The 19,727-nt window shown below is 47.1% G+C and overlaps 1 protein-coding gene across 5 annotated transcripts in view; it reads right to left on the bottom strand.

Annotated features, from left to right (window-relative positions):
* Positions 1-1,737: 1,737 nt before the first annotated feature.
* The window catches only part of AP1B1 (adaptor related protein complex 1 subunit beta 1), a 33,862-nt gene continuing 15,872 nt past the window's right edge, over positions 1,738-19,727 (bottom strand). For 4 of the 5 annotated variants that reach the window (XM_070951577.1, XM_070951581.1, XM_070951578.1 and 1 more), the window contains exons 10-22: positions 18,837-18,952; positions 17,519-17,684; positions 16,068-16,166; positions 15,212-15,471; positions 13,564-13,765; positions 11,505-11,525; positions 11,003-11,143; positions 9,975-10,120; positions 8,529-8,658; positions 7,995-8,079; positions 6,989-7,075; positions 5,065-5,219; positions 1,738-2,304 (exon numbers count right to left, since the gene is read on the bottom strand). In XM_070951577.1, the coding sequence (XP_070807678.1) occupies positions 2,230-2,304; positions 5,065-5,219; positions 6,989-7,075; positions 7,995-8,079; positions 8,529-8,658; positions 9,975-10,120; positions 11,003-11,143; positions 11,505-11,525; positions 13,564-13,765; positions 15,212-15,471; positions 16,068-16,166; positions 17,519-17,684; positions 18,837-18,952 (1,683 nt within the window). In that variant the 3' untranslated portion in view covers positions 1,738-2,229. The remainder of the gene's footprint in view (positions 2,305-5,064; positions 5,220-6,988; positions 7,076-7,994; positions 8,080-8,528; positions 8,659-9,974; positions 10,121-11,002; positions 11,144-11,504; positions 11,526-13,563; positions 13,766-15,211; positions 15,472-16,067; positions 16,167-17,518; positions 17,685-18,836; positions 18,953-19,727) is intronic. The other variant, XM_070951582.1, reaches the window with a different exon arrangement.

Raw genomic sequence — 19,727 nt, 5'->3', positions numbered from 1 at the left:
GCCGGCAAGAGAAAACGATTAAACAGCGTCGGGGAGGGGGCCGTGGGAGAGCTGACTTGCCCCGTTTTGACAAAACCTTCTGGCAGCTACATTTAAAAATAATCGGGATAAAAGCACCGTCCCCGAAGGACGAGTTGGCAGGAGAGGCGGTGAGCTCGAGTTCACGTCGGAGAAGATTGTCCTCCAGGGACGTCCAACTTCCTCAAGGACAACAAGAGGAGCCTGAAGATAGACGTGGTCTCCAAGGACATCTGAAATTTGGGGATGGCTTCAGCCTCGTCGTTGTCTTGTTTTAAGTCACATGATATAAAGAGCTAAGTGGCCAATTGTAATCATCCTCATTTAAAGACTTCATAACTCCTTGCGGGGTGGAGTCTGGGCAACTGAATGGAATTTACTGGCCGGATGCTCTTCCTGTTGCCAATGCCGAGTTATATTCAGCAGATATATTTTCATTGTGCCCAGCTATAATTCATGCCTAAAATGGGACTAGAACTAGACTGTTTCAACTCCTACCCTCAAAATGATGCCATAGAGCACTGCACACCAGAACAACTAGACACAAGTTTTTTCCCGAATGCCATCACTCTGCTAAACAAATAATTCCCTCAACACTGTCAAACTATTCACTAAGTCTGCATTACTATTACTATTAGTCTTCTCACCGTTCCTATCACCCATCTCCTCCCACTTATGACTGCATGACTGTAACTGTTGCTGTATTCCTACGATTTTTAGTTTCCTAGTATGATTTGATTGCTTATTTGTACCCTATGACTATCATTAAGTGTTGTACCTTATGATTCTCGACGAACATATCTTTTATGTACACCGAGAGTCTGTGCACCAAATTCCTTGTGTGTCCAATCACACTTGGCCAATAAAGAATTCTATTCTATTCTATTCTATTCTATTCTATTCTATTCTATTCTATTCTATTCTATTCTATTCTATTCTATTCTATTCTATTATTATTTCTATTCTAATTCTAATTGGGTTGTTTTAATTTACGGCCAAAATATCTAATTATTTTAAATAGTTTTTAAATGTTGTATGTCCTGTTTTTTACTTTTGGCTGTTCACCGCCCTGAGTCCTATTTGGAGAAGGGCAGTATAGAAAATGAAACAAACAAATAAATAAATAAATAATTCTAATTCTATTATACTCTATACTAAAACTGGCATGTGCACACTTGCCCATCGCTCGAGCGGCCCAGTTTCAAACAGGATGCGGCCCGGTATGTGGGCTTACTGGATCCCTCCTGATCATTGGCTAATCTGCCTGGTGTTTCACCTACAGCTTCCTCTACACCAGGGGTGTCAAACTTGATTTCATTGAGGCCCGAATCAGGGTTGCGTTTGTCCTCGCGGAGGGGTGGGGGGGTGGGGTGGCCAGGGTGGGCCTGGCCAGCTTGACGTCAATCATGTCGGGGGTGCCTGTGGAGGCCCGAGCGCTCTGCCAGCGAAAACGGGTTCCCGAGCTCCGTTTTTGGCTGCCACGACCTCCGGCAACCCTCCGCCAGTGAAAACGGAGCTTGGGAGGGCCGGGTGTGGCCCTCCCGAGCTCTGTTTTTGCTGGGAGAGGCACCACGGACCGGTCCTTCACTGTTTCCAGGGACGCCCTGCGGGCCAGATCTAAACACCCCGCGGGCTGGATCTGGTCCCCGGGGGCCTTGAATTTGACACCGAAGAGGCCTTTCACGCCGACTAGTCAAACAGAAAACGGTTTTCCTGCTCTGGAGGTGGTCATCATTGATTTATTTCTTTTATTTAGGTGAGAGAATAGCGAGACCACGAGGAGATGCTGAAGGACGCAGGGGACGTTCCCAGCTGCAGCTGCAACACGGCACTCGCGCAGCCTGTGGTTTCAAACACGCAAAGCGCCTCAAGGACACGGGCGGGCCTCAGCAGAGGAACACGGCAGGCGTTGACACACACACACATTCGCACACGCACACAAAAAATAGGGAGCCGGGTTTCTTCCTTCACACCCCCCCCCCCACCTGTGCTGCTCCGTGCTCCAACTTCCGGAGGGGTCTCCCGTTCCAGCCGCTCGCAAAAGCCTGCCCGGATGCCGGCCGTCTGATCCCAAAAATATCGGTCTTCCGAACAGTGAGGGGGAGGGGAGAAAAAAAATATGGAGGGGTTGGGGGTTTTTTTTTTTGGAATTCGGTTGTTTTTTGTTTCTCACGACTTGGTCCCCGTCGGGGAAAGGAGGTACGGGCGGCTTCAGTTTTTCAGGATGGTTTCGTAGGCTTGGAAAACGTGTTGGGTGACTTCGGGAGCGCGGCACTTCAAGGAGAGCTGCAACGGAAGGAGAGGGAGATGAGGGGCAGCGGATGGGAGTCCTCGGAGGAGGAGGAGGCGGCGACGGGGTTAGTAAATCAGAAAGCGGGGTCCAAATGCAGAGGGGTGGGGGCGAGGAAGGGGAGGCCCAGAAAAAGCTCGAAGATTAAAAGGTTCGGCCAAGTCGTTCAGAGCGGAGAGCGAAAAGCTAGCAGCTGCTGTGAACAAACCGACTATCGCAGTGGTGGGGTTCAAATTTTTTTACTACCGGTTCTGTGGGTGTGGCTTGGTGGGCGTGGCTTGGTGGGCGTGGCAAGGGAAGTGCTGCAAAATCTCCATTTCCTCCCGATCAACTGGGGCACGGGAGGCAGAGAACAGATGGGGGGCAGGGCCAGTCAGAATTTTTACTACCGGTTCTCCGAACTACTCAAAATTTCCGCTACCGGTTCTCCAGAACTGGTCAGAACCTGCTGAAACCCACCTCTGGACTATTGTTTACCTATATAGCAATAGCCCTTATTAGCCCACGGAGCTTTCCAACCCTCTCTAAGCGGTTTACAGAGTCAGCCTCTTGCCCCCCCCAAAATCTGGGTCCTCGTTTTACCCACCTCGGAAGGACGTAAGGCTCAGTCAACCTTGAGCCTGGTGAGATTTGAACTGCCGAATCGCAGTCAGCAGAAATAGCCTGCAGTCCTGCACTCTAACCACTGCGCCACTGTGGCTCAAGAGAATATCGCAGGTAGTCCTCGACTTATGGCCACAACAGAAGTTAGGTTGCCAAGGGAGAAATTCGTCAAGCGAGCTTTGTTCCATTTTAGGACATTTTTCTCTACCTGTCCTAACCAAAAGCCCTATCAAATTGTGAAGCCGACCGGCAACAGGGAGCCGTAGCATAGGGATGAAAGAGCCACATGTGGCTCCAGAGACACGGGTTGCTGACTCATCAACTGTTCTTCCATCCCCGTGGCGTCTTCCGACATCCTTTTCCAACCCCAGGAGTGGGATCTGAACTCCCAGAATTCTCATAGATGGCCAGGTTTTGGCAAAGGAATTGTGGGAGTTGAAGCCTACACACCTGGAGGGAAAGGTAGAGATGAGAAGGCCAGAATGTTTGCCCATATTCAGAGATGTTCAACCTTGGGAGAAACCTATTCATGCGAGGTAAGTGAATCCCTTCCATTGTTAAGTTAGTACCACGGTTGTTAAATGAATCTGGGCTTCCCCACGGCTTGTCTGAAGGTTAGGGTTAGGGTAGTCCTGGGACGCTGCAACCCTTCCCGAATACGAACCCCTTATCAAGCATCCGAACGTAAATCGCGTGACTTCGGGAATGCTACAACGGTCGTAAGTGTGAAAAATGCGCCAAAGTCGCTTTTTTTCCGGCGTCGTTGTCACTTCGAACGGTCACTAAATGGACTGTTGTAAGTCGAGGACCATCTGTATGGATGCACGGGGACGTCGGATTCCTCCCGACTCTGCTGCCATCGGCGTCTCTTAGCAAAAGGGCCTTTTCACTTCGACCAAATGGGAGTCGAGGGTTTCACTTTCCAAGGAGACCCGAGGTGGGACAGGCATGACAGTAAATTTCTACCGGCTGCAATCGCCCGCCCTTTCCCACGTCCCGATGACAAACCCCCCCCCCCACAAACCCCAGATGTTTCCTAACTTGCGTTGAGCAGAGGAAATGCATTTTTTGCAGTCAGGGGTGTTAAAAGCCAGGCTGGAACAGTATGAGTGGCCCTGGTGAGAAAAAAAGCGGCTGACTTGCTAAAAATGAGAGGGGAAAAAGAGAGAAGCAAAGGTATTGAGCTAACCTCTAGATCCTGTAAGTTGAGGGGAGGGGCAGGCCCGAGGGAGGGGCCGATGGCCAGGCAGCAACGGAACAGAAGGAAACAACACAAAAAGAAAAGGAAAAAAAAAAAAAAGAGAGAGATTACATTGCCATCCCAAGGGAAAGGAAAGGCGGGGAGGGAACTACAGGCAGTTCTCAACTTACAACAGTTTTGTTTAGTGACCGTTCCAGGTTCCAACGGTGCTGGAAAAAGCAACTTGCGACCATTTTTCAAACTTACGACCGTTGGGTCCTGTGATCCAAATTCAGACGCGGGGCAAACCGACTCGAGACCGGGGTGTGTGTGCGTGTGAATCACGCGATCCCCTTTTGCGACCGCCCCCCCCCCCACCGACAAGCAAAGTCAGATTCGGAGAAGCCGGATTCGCTCGAAGGCCTCGTGACTCACGAAACAACCGCAGGGATTCGCTTAACGAACGTGGCGAGAAAGGTCATTAACACGGCCCAAAATTCGCTAAAGCAATGAATTTCGCTAGCGGCAGAACTGACATCGTAAATCGAGGATTGCCTTTACATCTTTACTAATTAATTAACCGGCCACATCAGCAAAGTCACACGGTTGTTAAGTGAATCTGGCTTTCGGGGGGGGCGGGGAGACGACACTGCGACCGTCATAAATATGAGTCACGTTGTCAAACTCCCAAATGTATATGACCTGACCAGGAGATGCTATCACGGCTGTTAAGTGTGAAAAATGGCCGCCAGTCACTTTCTTCAGTGCCGTCGTAACTTTCAAACGGTCACTAAACAAACCGTTGTAAGTTCAGGACTGCCTGTATTTTATATCTTGATCAATTAAAGACAATTTTGGAACGAATCGATCGATTGGACAGATGAAAGAAATCGAGAGCAAAAAAAAAAGGCGGAAAGGATGCCCAATAATTGCTGGACCTCCCACCCAACGGGATCAAGAAAGGAAGCCATACCGTGAAGTTAAGACTCCCCGGTTGAATTCTCAGCTCGGCCAGGACGCAAATCCCGTTGGTGAGCTTGAGGGATTGGTACAACATGTCCTGTCCTTCCACATTCCTCTTGGCGATGGTGAAGATGTTGTTACCTTGCAGCTTGCTGCTCGCGGCATCTGTCCAACCGGAAAGGAATTAAAGCAATTTTTTCAAAAATATTTTAATTATTTTAGATACTTTGAAATACTTTGTCCCATTTCGTTTTACAGAGAAATAACAAATCATCATCATCTCCTTTTAACGACCTCTATAATCCCTTGTGGGGTGGAGTCTTGGGCAACTGAATGGAGCAGTGTTTACTGGCCAGATGCCTTTCCTGTCACCAGTACGGAGTTATACTCAGCAGATATATTCTCAGTGAGAAATATCTGCCTCTACCAAGGATCGAACTCACAGCCTCCTGATTGGGAGGCGAGGGCTCCCCCTCTAGGCCACCGCACCACTCGGAGAAATAACGAATGTTCTGATAATAATATTAATAATGAAAATCGTAATTATAATAACAATGATAATTATGTTAACTTATTTATCATCATAGTCATAATAGCTCTTTTACTTATACATACAGTAATAATAATCTTTCTTCTTCTAATTTCTACCTCTTATATCTAAATCTAATATATATCTAATATCCACTGGTAAAACATATCCCATGTTGAATAATATTCTGTGTCTGCTTTATCTTTTATTTTTATTGTCAATCTATCCATCTCTGCACAGTCTAATATTTTCTGAATTATATTTTCATCTCGGGGTGTGTGTGCCTCATTTTTCCAGTATTGTGGAAACACAATTCTCGCTGCTGTGAACACATCAAGTTTTAAAATATGTAGTCCCTCTGTTGTAACTTTCTGGTATTATACCTAACAAAAATAATTTCTGGCTTTAGATATTGTTGCTTAATTATCTTTTCTAACCACATATTTTCATCCAGAATTTTTTTTTTGCCTTTGCACATGTCCACCACATATGATAATAAGTACCTGGAGTCTGATTTACATTCTCAACATTTGGCGGATGTATTTTTAGAGCAAATTTTTTTGGGAAAAAAGAGTGACTCCTGGCCTGGGGCCAAGACGGGCTCGAAAAATGGGCTTTCCGGACTTTAGATGTTCTCCAAAGTTTCTGGTTTAGAATAACAGAGTTGGAAGGGACCTTGGAGGTCTTCTAGTCCAACCCCCTGCTTAGGCAGGATACCCTACACCACTTCAGACAAATTGTTGTCCAACATCTTCTTAAAAACTTCCACTGTTGGAGCATTCACAATTTCTGGAGGCAAGGAGTTCCACTGATTAATTGTTCTCACTGTCGGGAAATTCCTCCTTAGTTCTAAGTTGTTTCTCTCCTTGATTAGTTTCCACCCGTTGCTTCTTGTCCTGCCCTCAGGTGCTTTGGAGAATAGCTTGACTCCCTTTTCTTTGTGGTATTTTTTAAGAAAGCAGCAGATCCCAAAAAGGATCACTGGATCAGGATGGACCACTCCCTGCTAGCAACTAGGAGAATGTTTCCAGGTTCCAGCCTGTTTTTTTTTTAAAATTCAGAACAATTTGGGGGGTCTGGCTGGGACAGCTCGTTCTGTGCAATAGGCCATTCAATGCATACTCAAGATGGGTGTTTTCAAACAGCTGGGAATTTATTTTTATTTATTTTCATTTTATTAAATTTCTATACCGCCCTTTTTCCCGAAGGACTCAGGGCGCTGAACAGCCACAAGATAAAAAACACATAAATACAAAAATTTAAAATAAAATAAAAACGAACTAAATATATTTGGCTGAACCAATTTAAAATACCCCATGATTTAAAAACAAATTAAAATTTACATTTAAAAAGGGGAGAAGATTTAGGCCAGGAAAGGTTGGCTAGCGCCTTATTCTCGTCTCACCTGCGCTAAGCGGACAGTCTTTAATCTGGAACTGGGCTTCGTTCTCGTTGGGAATGTCCTTCCACGTGGCCAGGAATATCTGCCGTTCTAGCCGGAAAAAAAGAAAAGAAAGGAAGTCGAAAACAAGAATTTTAGAAACTTGCTCTCGGCTTGTCTCCGGCAGGACTCGACACTTGCAAATCATGCTCGGCTGCTCTCAAGACGTATTTTTGCCCAAAGCAAAAAAAGGAGGAGGAGGAGGAGGAGGAGGATATACAGGTAGTTCTGGATTTACGACCGTTCGTTTAGCTAGGGTTCAAAGTGACAAGGGCACGGGGGGAAAAGTGACTTAAGATGGTCCTCGCAGTTACGACCACTGCAATGTCCCTGTAGGAGATGACCAAGCTGAGCCCAAGGGAGAGAGGGGTCAGGCATGTCATCAGCCAGGAGTCCTTGCATGCCCACAAGAGACCTACGTTTCTTGCCTTCTTTCGAACCTTGCCTGCCGCTAATTTCCCTTGGCTGTTAGTAGTTCAGATTCTTGTACAGATCTTAAGCTTACAATAAAAACCTTTATTCCCATTCGATCCGTCGGGATTTCCCGGCGCTTGAAAGTCAAGCTTACAACCATTTGTTTAGGGACTGTTCAAAGTTACAGCGGCACTGGAAAAAGTGACTTAGGACCATTTTTCACCCTTACGACCGTTGCAACATCCGCGTGATCATGTGATCAAAATTCGGACACTTGGCAAACTGGCTTCTATTTATGACGGTTTGCAGCATCCCGGGCTCACGTGATATACCTTTTACGCCCTTCGGACAAGCAAAGTCAAGGGGGAAAGCTGGATTCACATAACGACCGTCTGAGGTTCACTTAACGAATGTGGCAAGAAAGGTCGTAAAACGGGGCAAAACTCACTTAACTAATTTCTCACTTCGCAACATCAAGTTTGGGCTCCATTGTGGTCGTAAGTCGAAGACTACCTGTAATTTGGAGACTTTTCTCACCGCCGAGCCTTCGACTTACCCATTTTCCCATCTTCCACGAAGAGAATATATAGAGGATACAGGGTGCTGAAGTAGAAGACATCAATATTATTTTTCACAGCCACCTGAAAGCGAAAAGACAGAGAACATTTCAAGCCAATCAAAAAATGTCAGAGTTGGACTGGCCCAAAGCCACCCAGCTGACTTTTATGCCTAAACTGGGACTAGAACTCACAGTCACCTGGTGACTGGCCCAAAGTCACCCTGACAGCTTTCATGCCCAAGGTGGGACTGGAGTGTCCTTGTGATTGGTTCAAAGTTACTTAGTCAGTTTTCATTCCTAACAGGGACTAGAACTCACTGTCTCCCAGTTTCTAGGCCAGCAGTTTAACTACTACACCAAACTGTGAAGTGCCCTCACCTCTTCTCCCCAAAGATGCCACTCCCAAAGATCTTGGGACCCTCCCCTCCACCGAGCCTGGCTGAGCTGCAGCCCTTCCCCGCATCATTGCTGCCTGGCCTCTTAAAAGACCCTCCATTCCTTCCTTCTCCTCTGATGCCCGTTTCAGCTCACCTGGAGATTATTCAGGGGGTCCATCTTCATGACTGACCCAACGGTGTTGAGGGGAAGAGAGATCTCCACGTTCTGGTTGGGGGCGAGAGGGGTGTGCACTTGCAGAGGGGCAGCCGGGGCCAAGCCGAAGCTGGAGAAAAATGGCCAGGGAGACAGGCAAGCCATACATTGGTGGACGGAACAGAAAAAAGCTCCATAATCGAATTATGCCCTTCCTTTATGGGGTCAAATTGCCTGGCACTGATTTCCTGCAATGTGGAACTTCCTGAAAATTTTTTCCCATGGTGCCCCTGTGATTGCTGTCCATTGCACCCCCCAAACAGATGCTCTGATTTTCAATGGCAACTTGTTGAGACCCAACCAGCATCCATGCTTCTATTCCCCGGGAGTGTCTATAATAGTTTTTCTCAAACTTGGAGAACCTTGGAATTCTGGGAGTTGAAATCCACAACACCTTAAAGTTCCCAAGGTTGAGAAATACTAGTCCGGAGCATCTGGATTTAAATCAGGCAATTAAAACTGGAATTAAAAGGGTGAGAATTATTGAGATTTGGCGTTCCATTAGAAGATCCTAATTCACAGAATTATTACCCATTGGCTAAGTCTGCGTTACATAGCTGGCTAAAATAAGTTACCTCTTGGATTTGACACCACCAGGAAATCATAAAACCACAGTCAAACCCCATCCGTTTTCCAGATAGTATGTTTGGGGGAAAAAAACCCCCCCTACCCTCATTTTCTGATAACTGCAGCGTTTTCTTAAAAATAAAACGATGAACATTTCTTTATAGGTTTTGTATAGCTTTTATCTATTTAACATTGCAAGCTGCCCAGAGCTGGCCTCTGTGCTAAAATGGGCGGCTAAAAAAATAAAAATAAAAATAAAATAAAATAAAATATCAATAAAACACATGAAATATAAAATAAAAATATAAAATAACACAAAACATAACATAAAATGAGGACCCAGTTTGTGGGGGCAATAAGCTGAGTTTGTATAAATATACAAAAGTATGAAGGCTATTGCTTAACGCATTGTAAGCCGCCCTGAGTCTCCGGAGAACAGGCGGCATATAAATCGAACCAATAAAATAAATAATAAATAAATAAATAAAATAAATATAAATAAAACACATAAAATAAAAAATAATAAGAGTAACACAAAACATCAAACAAAACGTAAAATATCAAGTAAAAACAAACATAAAATATAAAATGAAATAAAAATAATAAAATGAAACTAAACGGAACGCCAAACTCAATTTGATGGGCCTTCTCCAACTTGATTGGCAGGAGGGATTCTGGGGGTTGGAGTAGACCTCTCTGCCAGGGAAGCCTCTTCAGCCAACTTCTTAGAGGATTTGGCATCATGGAGCCAAGCGCTCAGGATGAAGGCGATCATCATCAGAGGCTGCCAAACAGGTGGGGGGCGAGGAAGCTTTTTACCTGTTCCGGTTGAACTGGATGGCGAAATCCGACATGACCTGTAAGGCTTTGTTGGACAACGTGAGGTCCATGGAGAGGGACCCAGCCCGGCGACTGAACGTTCCTGAGATTTCCAGGCCTTTGGCCTTCACCGCAGGGAGCCACACCTAAAACCAGAGAGGACCACGGAGGTCATGACTCCTTCCCTTGTCAACCGCAGCACCAACTCTCACACCCAAGAGAAGGACTGGTCTTTATGAGATTTTGGCCACGCGCCTGGCCCGTTGCTGCTGAGAACTTCTCTTTTGTGCCTGGGGAAGGATGAGGAGGGAAGCCCCAGTAACCTTGGACCGTGGCGAGATCCGGCCAAGAGAAACTTGATTGCCCTCGTAAGCCTTCGGCCAAGCGAGGGCTTCCAAGGAGTTGTTGTGGTCCGCCAGCAGCCTGTGGACCTGGCAGCGGATTCGGACAGTGAGGAGGCTGGGGAGGACAATGGGCCAGTCCTGGAAGGACCAAATGAGGGCTCTGCGTCAGAGGCAGAGATGGGGCCAGGGCCATCTGGGAGCGATGCACGGACTCCGGAGCCTCTAGAGGCAGACAGCAGAGAGGCAGAGGAACAGGAGGAGCCTGTTCCTAATACAGACATGCGAAGAGCTGCCAGAAGGCAAGAGCAGCTGAAGCAAAAAGGACGACTCAGGAGTAAGGCCAGGAGATGATTGGCCCCTCCCATAAGGCTTAAAAGAGCCTGGGTTCTTTGTAGAAAAGCAACGTTGATTCCAGGGCTTCTTGTCAGAGTCTCTTGAACTTTGTGGGGGTTTTTGCCAAGAAAAACCTTTGGCAGGTTGCCGAAGACATCAACGGTTGGTGAGAAGGCCAACGGATTTTGTTTTGGACTAAAGCTGAGAATAAATGAATTCTCAGCTGTTTTAATAAACTAAGTTTGTTGAGGACTGAATTGTGTTTTGGTAATCACTACTTGGGCCTTGGTCGCAACAGGGGTGCCGCCATCTTTGGCTTCAGGGGAATCCTACAAGAGGAAAGCTACTCACGGTTTTGGAAGCGACGTGGGAGCCCGACAGGTTGCTCACACCTCCGGCCAGGTCGAAGAGGTCTCCCAGGCCTCCTCCGAGGGGTCCCCCCAGGTTTGAGGGCATGACCGTACTGGGAGCTGTGAAACTGGGCCCTCCCATCTGCAGGAGGACGAAAGGGAGGGCGTTCTTGGAAGTTCGTAATGCTCGTCGGAAAAGGGGGGGAACCTACTGCAAAAGCCTGGGAAGAGGAACCCCCAAATCAGGGAGCCCAGAAAACCCCTTGTCTAGGATTTCCAGGAATGGAGCCTCTTGTCCCTCAAACTGGAAGGAAGTCCGGGACCGTCCAATGACGGACTCGGATCAGCATATCCACCCCATTTATCAGAGGGACCCTAATTGTTGGGGCACCTCAATCATATGCCCGCCCACCCGGTTTGCCAAAAGGGATAAGAGGGGGTGGTAGCCTCACGGACATGCAAGGGCCCCTTCTTGAAAACGAGAAAGGAGAGCTGAAACATACCCCTTCGGGTTCTTCCCCCATCTTGAAAGAGAAGGAGGAGGTGAAGAGAAGAACAGCAGCAACAGCAGCAGGGAAAGAGAGAGAAAGAGAAAGAAAGAAAGAAAGAAAGAAAGAAAGAAAGAAAGAAAGAAAGAAAGAAAGAAAGAAAGAAAGAAAGAAAGAAGCGAGGGCAGGCAGGCAGGAAGGAAAGAAAGAAAGAGAAAGAGAGAGAGAGGAAAGGAAGGAAGGGAGGGAGGGGAGGGAGGAAGGAAGGAAGGAAGTAAAAAGGAAGAAAGAGAGAGAGAGAGAGAGAGAAAGAAAGAAAGAAAGAAAGAAAGAAAGAAAGAAAGAAAGAAAGAAAGGAAGGAAGGAAGGAAGGGCAGGAAGGAAGGAAGAGAAAGAAAGGAAAGAAGGGAGGGCAGGAATGAAGGAAGAGAAAGAAAGAAAGAGAGAGAGGGGAAAGAAAGGAGGGAGGAAGGAAGAAAAGAAAGAAAGGAGGGCAGGCAGGAAGGAAAGAAAGAGAGAGAGAGAGGAAAGGAAGGAAAGGAGGGAGGGAGGAAGGGAAGAAAGAAAAGAGGGCAGGCAGGAAGGACAGAAAAAGGAAGAGAGAGAGGGGAAAGGAAGGAAGAGAGGGAGGAAGGAAGGAAGTAAAAAAGAGAGAAAGAGAGAAAGAAAGGAAGGAAGGAAAGAAAGAAGAGAGAGCAGGAAAGAAGGAAGAGAAAGAGAGGGGAGGGAGGGAGAGAGGAAGAAAGAAAAGAAAAGAAAGAAAGAAAGAAAGAAAGAAAGAAAGAAAGAAAGGGGGAGGGAGGGCAGGATGGGGAGAAGGGAGACAAGAAGGGAGGGGTGAAAAGTTAGTTTGCTCAGCAACACAACACGGAAAAGCCAGCCCACGCGCTACAGAAGAGCCTCCCTGGTGTGTGAGTGTGTGCACGCGTGTTTGTGTATGTCATTCTTAGCCACCTGGGCAAAACCTGCCCTGCAAATTGGCATCAACCGAGCTAGCTTTTGCCAAAGCCCTAATCAAGAAGAACCTAAAAATATGAACAGGACGGGACAGGACGGGACGGAACAGAACAGAAACTATGGAATGGAATGGGAGAGAGAAAAGCCAATTTGGTTTAGTGGTTAACGTTCCAGGCTAGAAAGGAGAAGGCCGTGAGTTCAAGTCCCGCCTTGGCCACGAAGGGGAGCTGGGTAACTTTGGCCCAGTCACGCCCTCTCAGCTCCACCCAACCTCACACAGCTGTTGTTGTTGTCGAGGGAAAAACAGGAGGAAGGAAGGAGTATCAGGGATGTTTGCTGCCTTGAGTTATTTGTAACAAATAATAATAATAAAAGCGACGGATGCAAATAAATATAATACATGAAAAATAAATAGAACAGAACATATGGAATGAAATTCCATACGTTCTGTCGGCTGGCTTGATCCCACAGTTTTGGTTAAATTTAATTGATTTTAATTGGGTGTGGTTTTCAATTGCGGCCAAAAATATTTAATTATTTTTTAAACTGTTTTTAAATTTTGTACGTTCTGTTTTATTCTGGCTGTTCACCGCCCTGAGTCCTGCTGGAGAAGGGCGGTATACAAATTAAAACAAAGAAATACATAAAAATAAATATATGGAATTGAGTGGAATAGGCTATACGGAACGGAATGGAATAGAATGCAGAATAGAATAAAATGCAGAATAGGATAGGAGAGGATAGAATACATGGAACGGAACATGGAATCCTATGAGCCTTCAGAGAAATTTGCAGAATTTTTTTTTCCTTTTCTTTTCAAAAGCCTGTCAGCCTTTGGGGGGGGGGGGGGTCTCTATGCAAGAAAATATATATATATATATATATATATATATATATATATATATATATATATATATATATATATATATATATATATATATATATTCGAACTGCGTTATTATTATTATTTTTTTACTGCAATGTCATTTTTACTTGTTCAGAGAAATGTGCAACCTCTGGATCTTTTTTCCCCCCTACACACACTTTTTAAAAAATTTACTTTTGCAAAAGCTTCTCCGGATTTGGAGGCCACCAACCGGTAGTAAATAGAACATACCAGACTATCCAAGCCACCGCCGAGAAGATCCACAGCTCCCATCTGCACTGACGATGTAGCAATCGGAGGGTTGCTGACCGGGGGCCCAAGGTCGAGATTCAACAGATCCCCCAACAGATCCCCCTGGGTTGGGATGACGGCTGGTTGCTCCGAAGGCGGCACTCCGGCGGACACAGTGTCTGGACTCTCGGCACTTTCGCTTCTGTTTTAACGGGGAGACGGTGGGTTTTCAACGGGAACAGCCTTAGGAGTGGTTTTTACCACATATACACAATGTGCAAAAAACAAACAAACCCCAGAGCAGGCTGCACGAGGGACCAAACAGGGGTGAAATGCTCCTGGTTCGGACCGGATCGCCCAATCCGGTAGTCCGTGATGGTGAACCTATAGCACGCGTAGCACAGGTGAGATATCCGAGGACCTAGTAGGAAAGTTGCTGGACTGGGTGTCAACTTGCAACGCTTTCAAGTTGCCATGAGCAGGAGGGAGGGAAGAACTGATAGAGCTGATTGATTTCCCTAACTGAAGTGCATTCCATACATTCTTCCTGACCGCAATCAGTAGGAGAGTGTTGGGTTTCACAGCCAGCCAGAGTGGTTAATTGGAGAATGCGATTTATGACATGGCCAGGGAGGAGGGGAGAGACAGGGTCATAGGGGAACGTAAATCTACGTGGGATTAGTTCTAACTGCATCCGAATATCGCCGAAATGGTGCTCCTAATAAATGACTGTATTTCTTTTGAAGTTTGGCTCGTGGCTCATGAATTAATTAGGGCACCTTTCGGAAATTTCACACTAGGAATGGGAAGACTCAAGTTTTAGCTCCTCTTCACCATGGAAGAGCTTGAAGTTCAGGTCCTCTCTCTCTCAGCCCAAGCGCCACCATGGTGGAGAGGTTCAGTTGTTGGGGCTGGGAATGGGGAGATCCAGGTTCTAGTCCCTCTCAATCTTAAAGTCATCCAAGAGGACTTGGGGCCAGTCCGTCTCTCTCTCAACCCAACAGGTGGAGAGTGATGTACTGATGATGGTGTTGGATCCAAAGTGGGGAGAACCAAATTCTGGTCCCACCTCAGCCCTGGAAGCTCCACGACAGCTTCCCAAGAGCCACTATGGAGGAGTCCTTAAAAGTTCTCAACTACCGTGTTTCCCCTAAAATAAGACCCAACTGGAAAATAAGCCCTAGCATGATTTTTCAGGATGCTCATAATATAAGCCCTACCCCAAAATAAGCCCCAGTTAAGATCATCAACCAGACGGAGGCGTTTAGTACTGTATTTTCTCCAAAATAAGAACTAATCAGAAAATAAGCCCTAGCAAGATTTTTCAGGATGCTCGTAATATAAGCCCCAGTTAAGATCGTCAGTCAGGCGGACATATTTAGTAATGTATTTCCCCCAAAATAAGACATCGCCTGAAAATAAGCCCCCAATGCGTCTTTTGGAGCAAAAATTAATGTAAGACTCGGGTCTTATTTTCGGGGAAACACGGTAGGAGCAGGAGAAGCTTCTTAGGAGACTTCAGGCCAGGTGCTGGGTCTCACCTCTCGCCCTACCTCACAGGGTTGCTGCTATCACGAAAAACAGGGCGCGTTCGAATGCGGAGTCAGGTAACCAACGAATCAGCGGGGGGTTTCGGAGTCCGACTTACGAGCCTGTCCGGGGAGGGAGGCTTTTGTGGATGACGCCTCTGCTCCCCTCCACGAATGCGCTGGGGGGCTTGTGGTAGACCGAGGCCAGCGTGCCGATGTAGCAGATCAACTCGTCCAACAGGGTGGGTTCGATCAGGTCCGTCTCCTCGGAAATGAGAGGCTTTTCGGCCAAGACCACCTCCTTGGCTGCCACGGGGTCCGTGGAGAGCAGGCGCCAGTAGATGTAACCCCGGTCCCTCAAATCGGGGTTATCTGAATCCTACCAGGTTGGGAAAAAAGGGTGGGAAAATGATTTACAGGCAGCCTTCGACTTACAACCATTCATTTAGTGACCATTTGAAGTTATAACAGCGCTGAAAAAAGGGACTTGGACCCCAGGGTCACCTGATTTACGACAGTTCATTTAGTGACCGTTCAAACGGAGTGGTGCGGTGGCCTAGAGGTGGAGCTCTCGCCTCACAATCAGGAGGCTGTGAGTTCGATCCTAGGTAGAGGCAGATATTTCTCTCTCTGAGAATGTATCTGCTGAACAAAACTCCGTACTGGCGACAGGAAGGGCATTTGGCCGGTAAAACACTCAGCTCCATTCAGTTGCCCAGACTCCACCCCGCAAGGGATTACGGGGTCGTTAAACGATGATTTAGTGACTGTTCGAAGTTACAACTGCCCTGAAAAAAGTGACTCAGCACTTTTGTCCATTTTTCACACTTATGACAGCATCCTCAGGGTCACCTGATTTACAACCGTTCATTTAGTGACTGTTCAAAGTTATAAGCCCTGAAAAAGGGCTTTGGACAGGTTTTTTTGGTAGCCGGAAAAGGACGCCCACGGTGGGGCAGTGGCAAAGAGCTTTACCTGCGTGGCCAGACTTAACACCTGCTGAACCAGCTCTTGCGTCTCGGTGGGCTTCTTCAGAAAGAGCTTCACGATGGCCGTCAGCAACTGAAGCTGGACCTGAATGGGGCAAGAAATAGATCCGAGGTTCAAGGAATGCAGCTAGTTTTGTTTCTTGCTAAAGGCTCAGATGAAACCCCAGGAGGAGGTTGGAGGGGGTTGACCCCAAGCAGGAGACAAAGAGGGAAGTCCTTGTCCCATCAATATACAACTGATCTTCTCCCTGCAGAAGTCCTTAAATCAGCAGTTCCCAAGATTTCCAGTCTGTCTGTTACCTATCTACATCTATCATCTGTCTGTCTGTCTATCTACGTACAATCAATCACCTATCTACTATCTATCAATATGTCTGTCTCTGTTTGTCTATCTATCATCTATCTATGCCATCCATCCACTATTTATTTATCTGCCTGCCTGCCTGCCTACCTATCCCATCCATCCATTTATGTCACCTATATGCCACCCATCCACCAATCATCTATTAGTCTATCTATGCCATCCATCCATCCGTCCATCCATCAGTCTGTCTATCTATAATCTATCTATGCCACCCACCCACCCACCCATCTATCAATCATCTATTAATCTGTCTGTCTATGCCATCCATCCATCCATCCATCTATCTATGCTATCCATCCACCCACCCACCCATCCATCTATCATCTATTAGTCTGTCTGTCTATGCCATCCATCCATCCATCCATCATCTATTAGTCTGTCTATCTATGCCATCATCCATCCATCCATCCATCCATCATCTATTAGTCTGTCTATCTATGCCATCCATCCGTCTATTTATAATCTATCTATGCCATCCACCCACCCATCCATCCATCTATCTATCATCTATTAGTCTATCTATGCCATCCATCCGTCTGTCTATCTATAATCTATCTATGCCATCCACCCACCCATCCATCCATCATCTATTAGTCTATCTATGCCATCCATCCATCCATCCATCCATCCTCCATCATCTATTAGTCTATCTATGCCATCCATCCATCCATCCATCCGTCTATCTATAATCTATCTATGCCATCTACCCACCCATTCATCCATCATCTATTAGTCTATCTATGCCATCCATCATCCGTCCGTCCGTCCATCAGTCTGTCTATCTATAATCTATCTATGCCATCCATCCATCCATCCACCCACCCACCATTTATTTGTCTGTCTGTGTCTGCCTGCCTACCTACCTATGCCACCCACTCATCCATCCATCCATCCACCTATCTACGTATTGTCTTTTTCTGTCTGCCTATCAATCTATTCGCCTATTTATACACTAAATCGATGTTCGTACGTCGAGCACCACCCGTAGTCCAGCTTGTTTGAGGCACCCCCCATTCCTTCCCTCCCCCCCCCCGCATCCCAGTCCCCAGACCTAACCGACTGAGGCCCAGCACCTGGGTGCTTTCATCGTGGAAGCCCTCCAGGAAGCTCTCCAGAAGCTCATCCGCGTTGTCGATGCGCTCCGCGTATTCTCCCACGATCCAGATCATGGCGGCCCTGGCTTCCGGTTCATCGAGGGAGTCCAGGTTCTCGCACAAGGTAGCGATCACACTTTCGTACCTGCGAAGAGGAGAAGACCCACAGGAATCTTCTCAGGCCCCAATGGAGATCCTGAGAGCTGCGAAGACCAGGATGGTCAAGAGCAGGAGACCACGTGCCAATCAATCAGCTGTCAATCAAAACAGTTGTTCCCTTACACCCTCCTTTTTTCCTTCCAAGCTGTGTTTGTTTTTTTAAAAACAAAAAAGGAACTTTCCTTTTTAATTCAAAACTTTCTAATGCATTTCCCACCCCCCCCCCTTTTTTTTAGGTCAAAGAATTTGAAAGAATACAATAAACTTTGTAAATAAAAATGATGACAGAAGGAAAGAAGGAAGGAAGGCTGAGTCAACCTTGAGTCAGGAAGGAAGGTAGGAAGGAAGGAAGGAAGGAAGGAAGGAAGGAAGGAAGGAAGGCTGAGTCAACCTTGAGTCAGGAAGAAAGGAAGGAGGGAAGGAAGGAAGGAAGGATGGATGGAAGACTGAGTCAACCTTGAGCCTGGTGAGATTCGAACTCCCAAATTCCAGGCAGCTGGCAGTCAGCAGAAGCTGCCTGCAGGACTGCCTTCTAACCACTCAAACCCCCCCCCACCCCCCCAATAAGTTGCAGTACATTTTTCTAGAAATCATCTCCTCCTATTTGCGAGTTTCTCGAAGCCTGGGGAACTCTGAACACTTGAAATTCCTTTCAGCCTGATTCTGGCCTGCTCCATCCTCTGGCTCCAGCTTGCCAGACTGTTTATCGGTTAGGATTAAAGGTAAAGGTTCCCCTCGCACATACGTGCTAGTCGTTCCCAACTCTAAGGGGCGGTGCTCATCTCCGTTTCAAAGCCGAAGAGCCAGCGCTGTCCGAAGATGTCTCCGTGGTCATGTGGCCGGCATGACTCAACGCCAAAGGCGCACGGAACGCTGTTCCCTTCCCACCAAAGGTGGTCCCTATTTTTCTACTTGCGATTTTTTTACCTGCTTTCGAACTGCTAGGTTGGCAGAAGCTGGGACAAGTCACGGGAGCTCACCCCGTTCCGCGGCACCAGGGATTCGAACCGCTGAACTGCCGACCTTTCGATCGACCAGCTCAGCGTCTTAGCCACTGAGCCACCGCGTCCCTTTTATCGGTTAGGGTTAAGCAAATTCACAATTCCTCAGCCAAGGGAAAAAAAAAAAATGTTCCTACTTGTTTGGGTATTTGCGGAAAATGTCCTTGATGACCACAATTGCTTCCTGCACCACATAGTTGACTTTGGTCTGGATGAGATCCAGCAGCGTGCTCACACAGCGCTCGGCGGATTGCTGAAAACAGGAAAGAGAGAGAGAGAGAGAGAGAGAGAGAGAGAGAGAGAGAGAGAAAACCAGCCTGGGTCAGCCAAGACGTTGACGGAGGCTCCAATCGTTAACGGGAAGGGAAAAAGCGAGGATACATCCGTGCTATCCTGCAGCGAGAACTTTGCTGGGGATATGGGGTTTTGCGGTATCAGGAGTCAATACTGTTCTGACGGGGTTAATTTCTGTATACTTCCCAGAGTCACTGCTGTGAGATGAGTGGCTCTATAATTGGAAGGGAGGGAGGGAAGTTGGGGAGGAAAAGGAGGAAGGGAAGAAAGAAAGGAAGGAGATGGGGAGGGGGGGAAGAGAGAGAGATGGGGTGGGAGGCAGGAAAGAGGAAAGAAAGAGGGAGGAGAAGGAGAAGGAAGGAGATGTCGACCTGGGCAGAGAAGGAAGGAAAGAGAGAGAGAAAGGGACAGGGGAAGAACAGGAGAAGGAGAAGGGGACGGAGGAGGAGGAGGAGGAGAAAGAGAAAGACTAGGACAAGGAGAAGGGGAAGAGGAGGAGAAAGGGAAGGAGAAGGGGAAGAGGAGGAGGAGGAGGAGAAAGAGAAAGACAACGACAAGGAGAAGGGGAAGAGAAGGAGGAGGAGAAAGGGAAGGAGAAGGGGAAGAGAAGGAGGAGGAGGAGGAGAAGGGGAAGAGAAGGAGGAGGAGAAAGGGAAGGAGAAGGGGAAGAGAAGGAGAAGGGGAAGAGAAGGAGAAGGGGAAGAGAAGGAGGAGGAGAAAGGGAAGGAGAAGGC

This window comes from Pituophis catenifer, unplaced genomic scaffold, assembly GCF_029215685.1.
Source record: "Pituophis catenifer annectens isolate HBS135680 unplaced genomic scaffold, rPitCat1.0.hap2 SCAF_10, whole genome shotgun sequence".
Classification (NCBI taxonomy): Eukaryota; Metazoa; Chordata; class Lepidosauria; order Squamata; family Colubridae; genus Pituophis; species Pituophis catenifer.
Note: the sequence above shows the minus strand (reverse complement) of the source record. Positions and strands in the feature narration are given on the sequence as shown.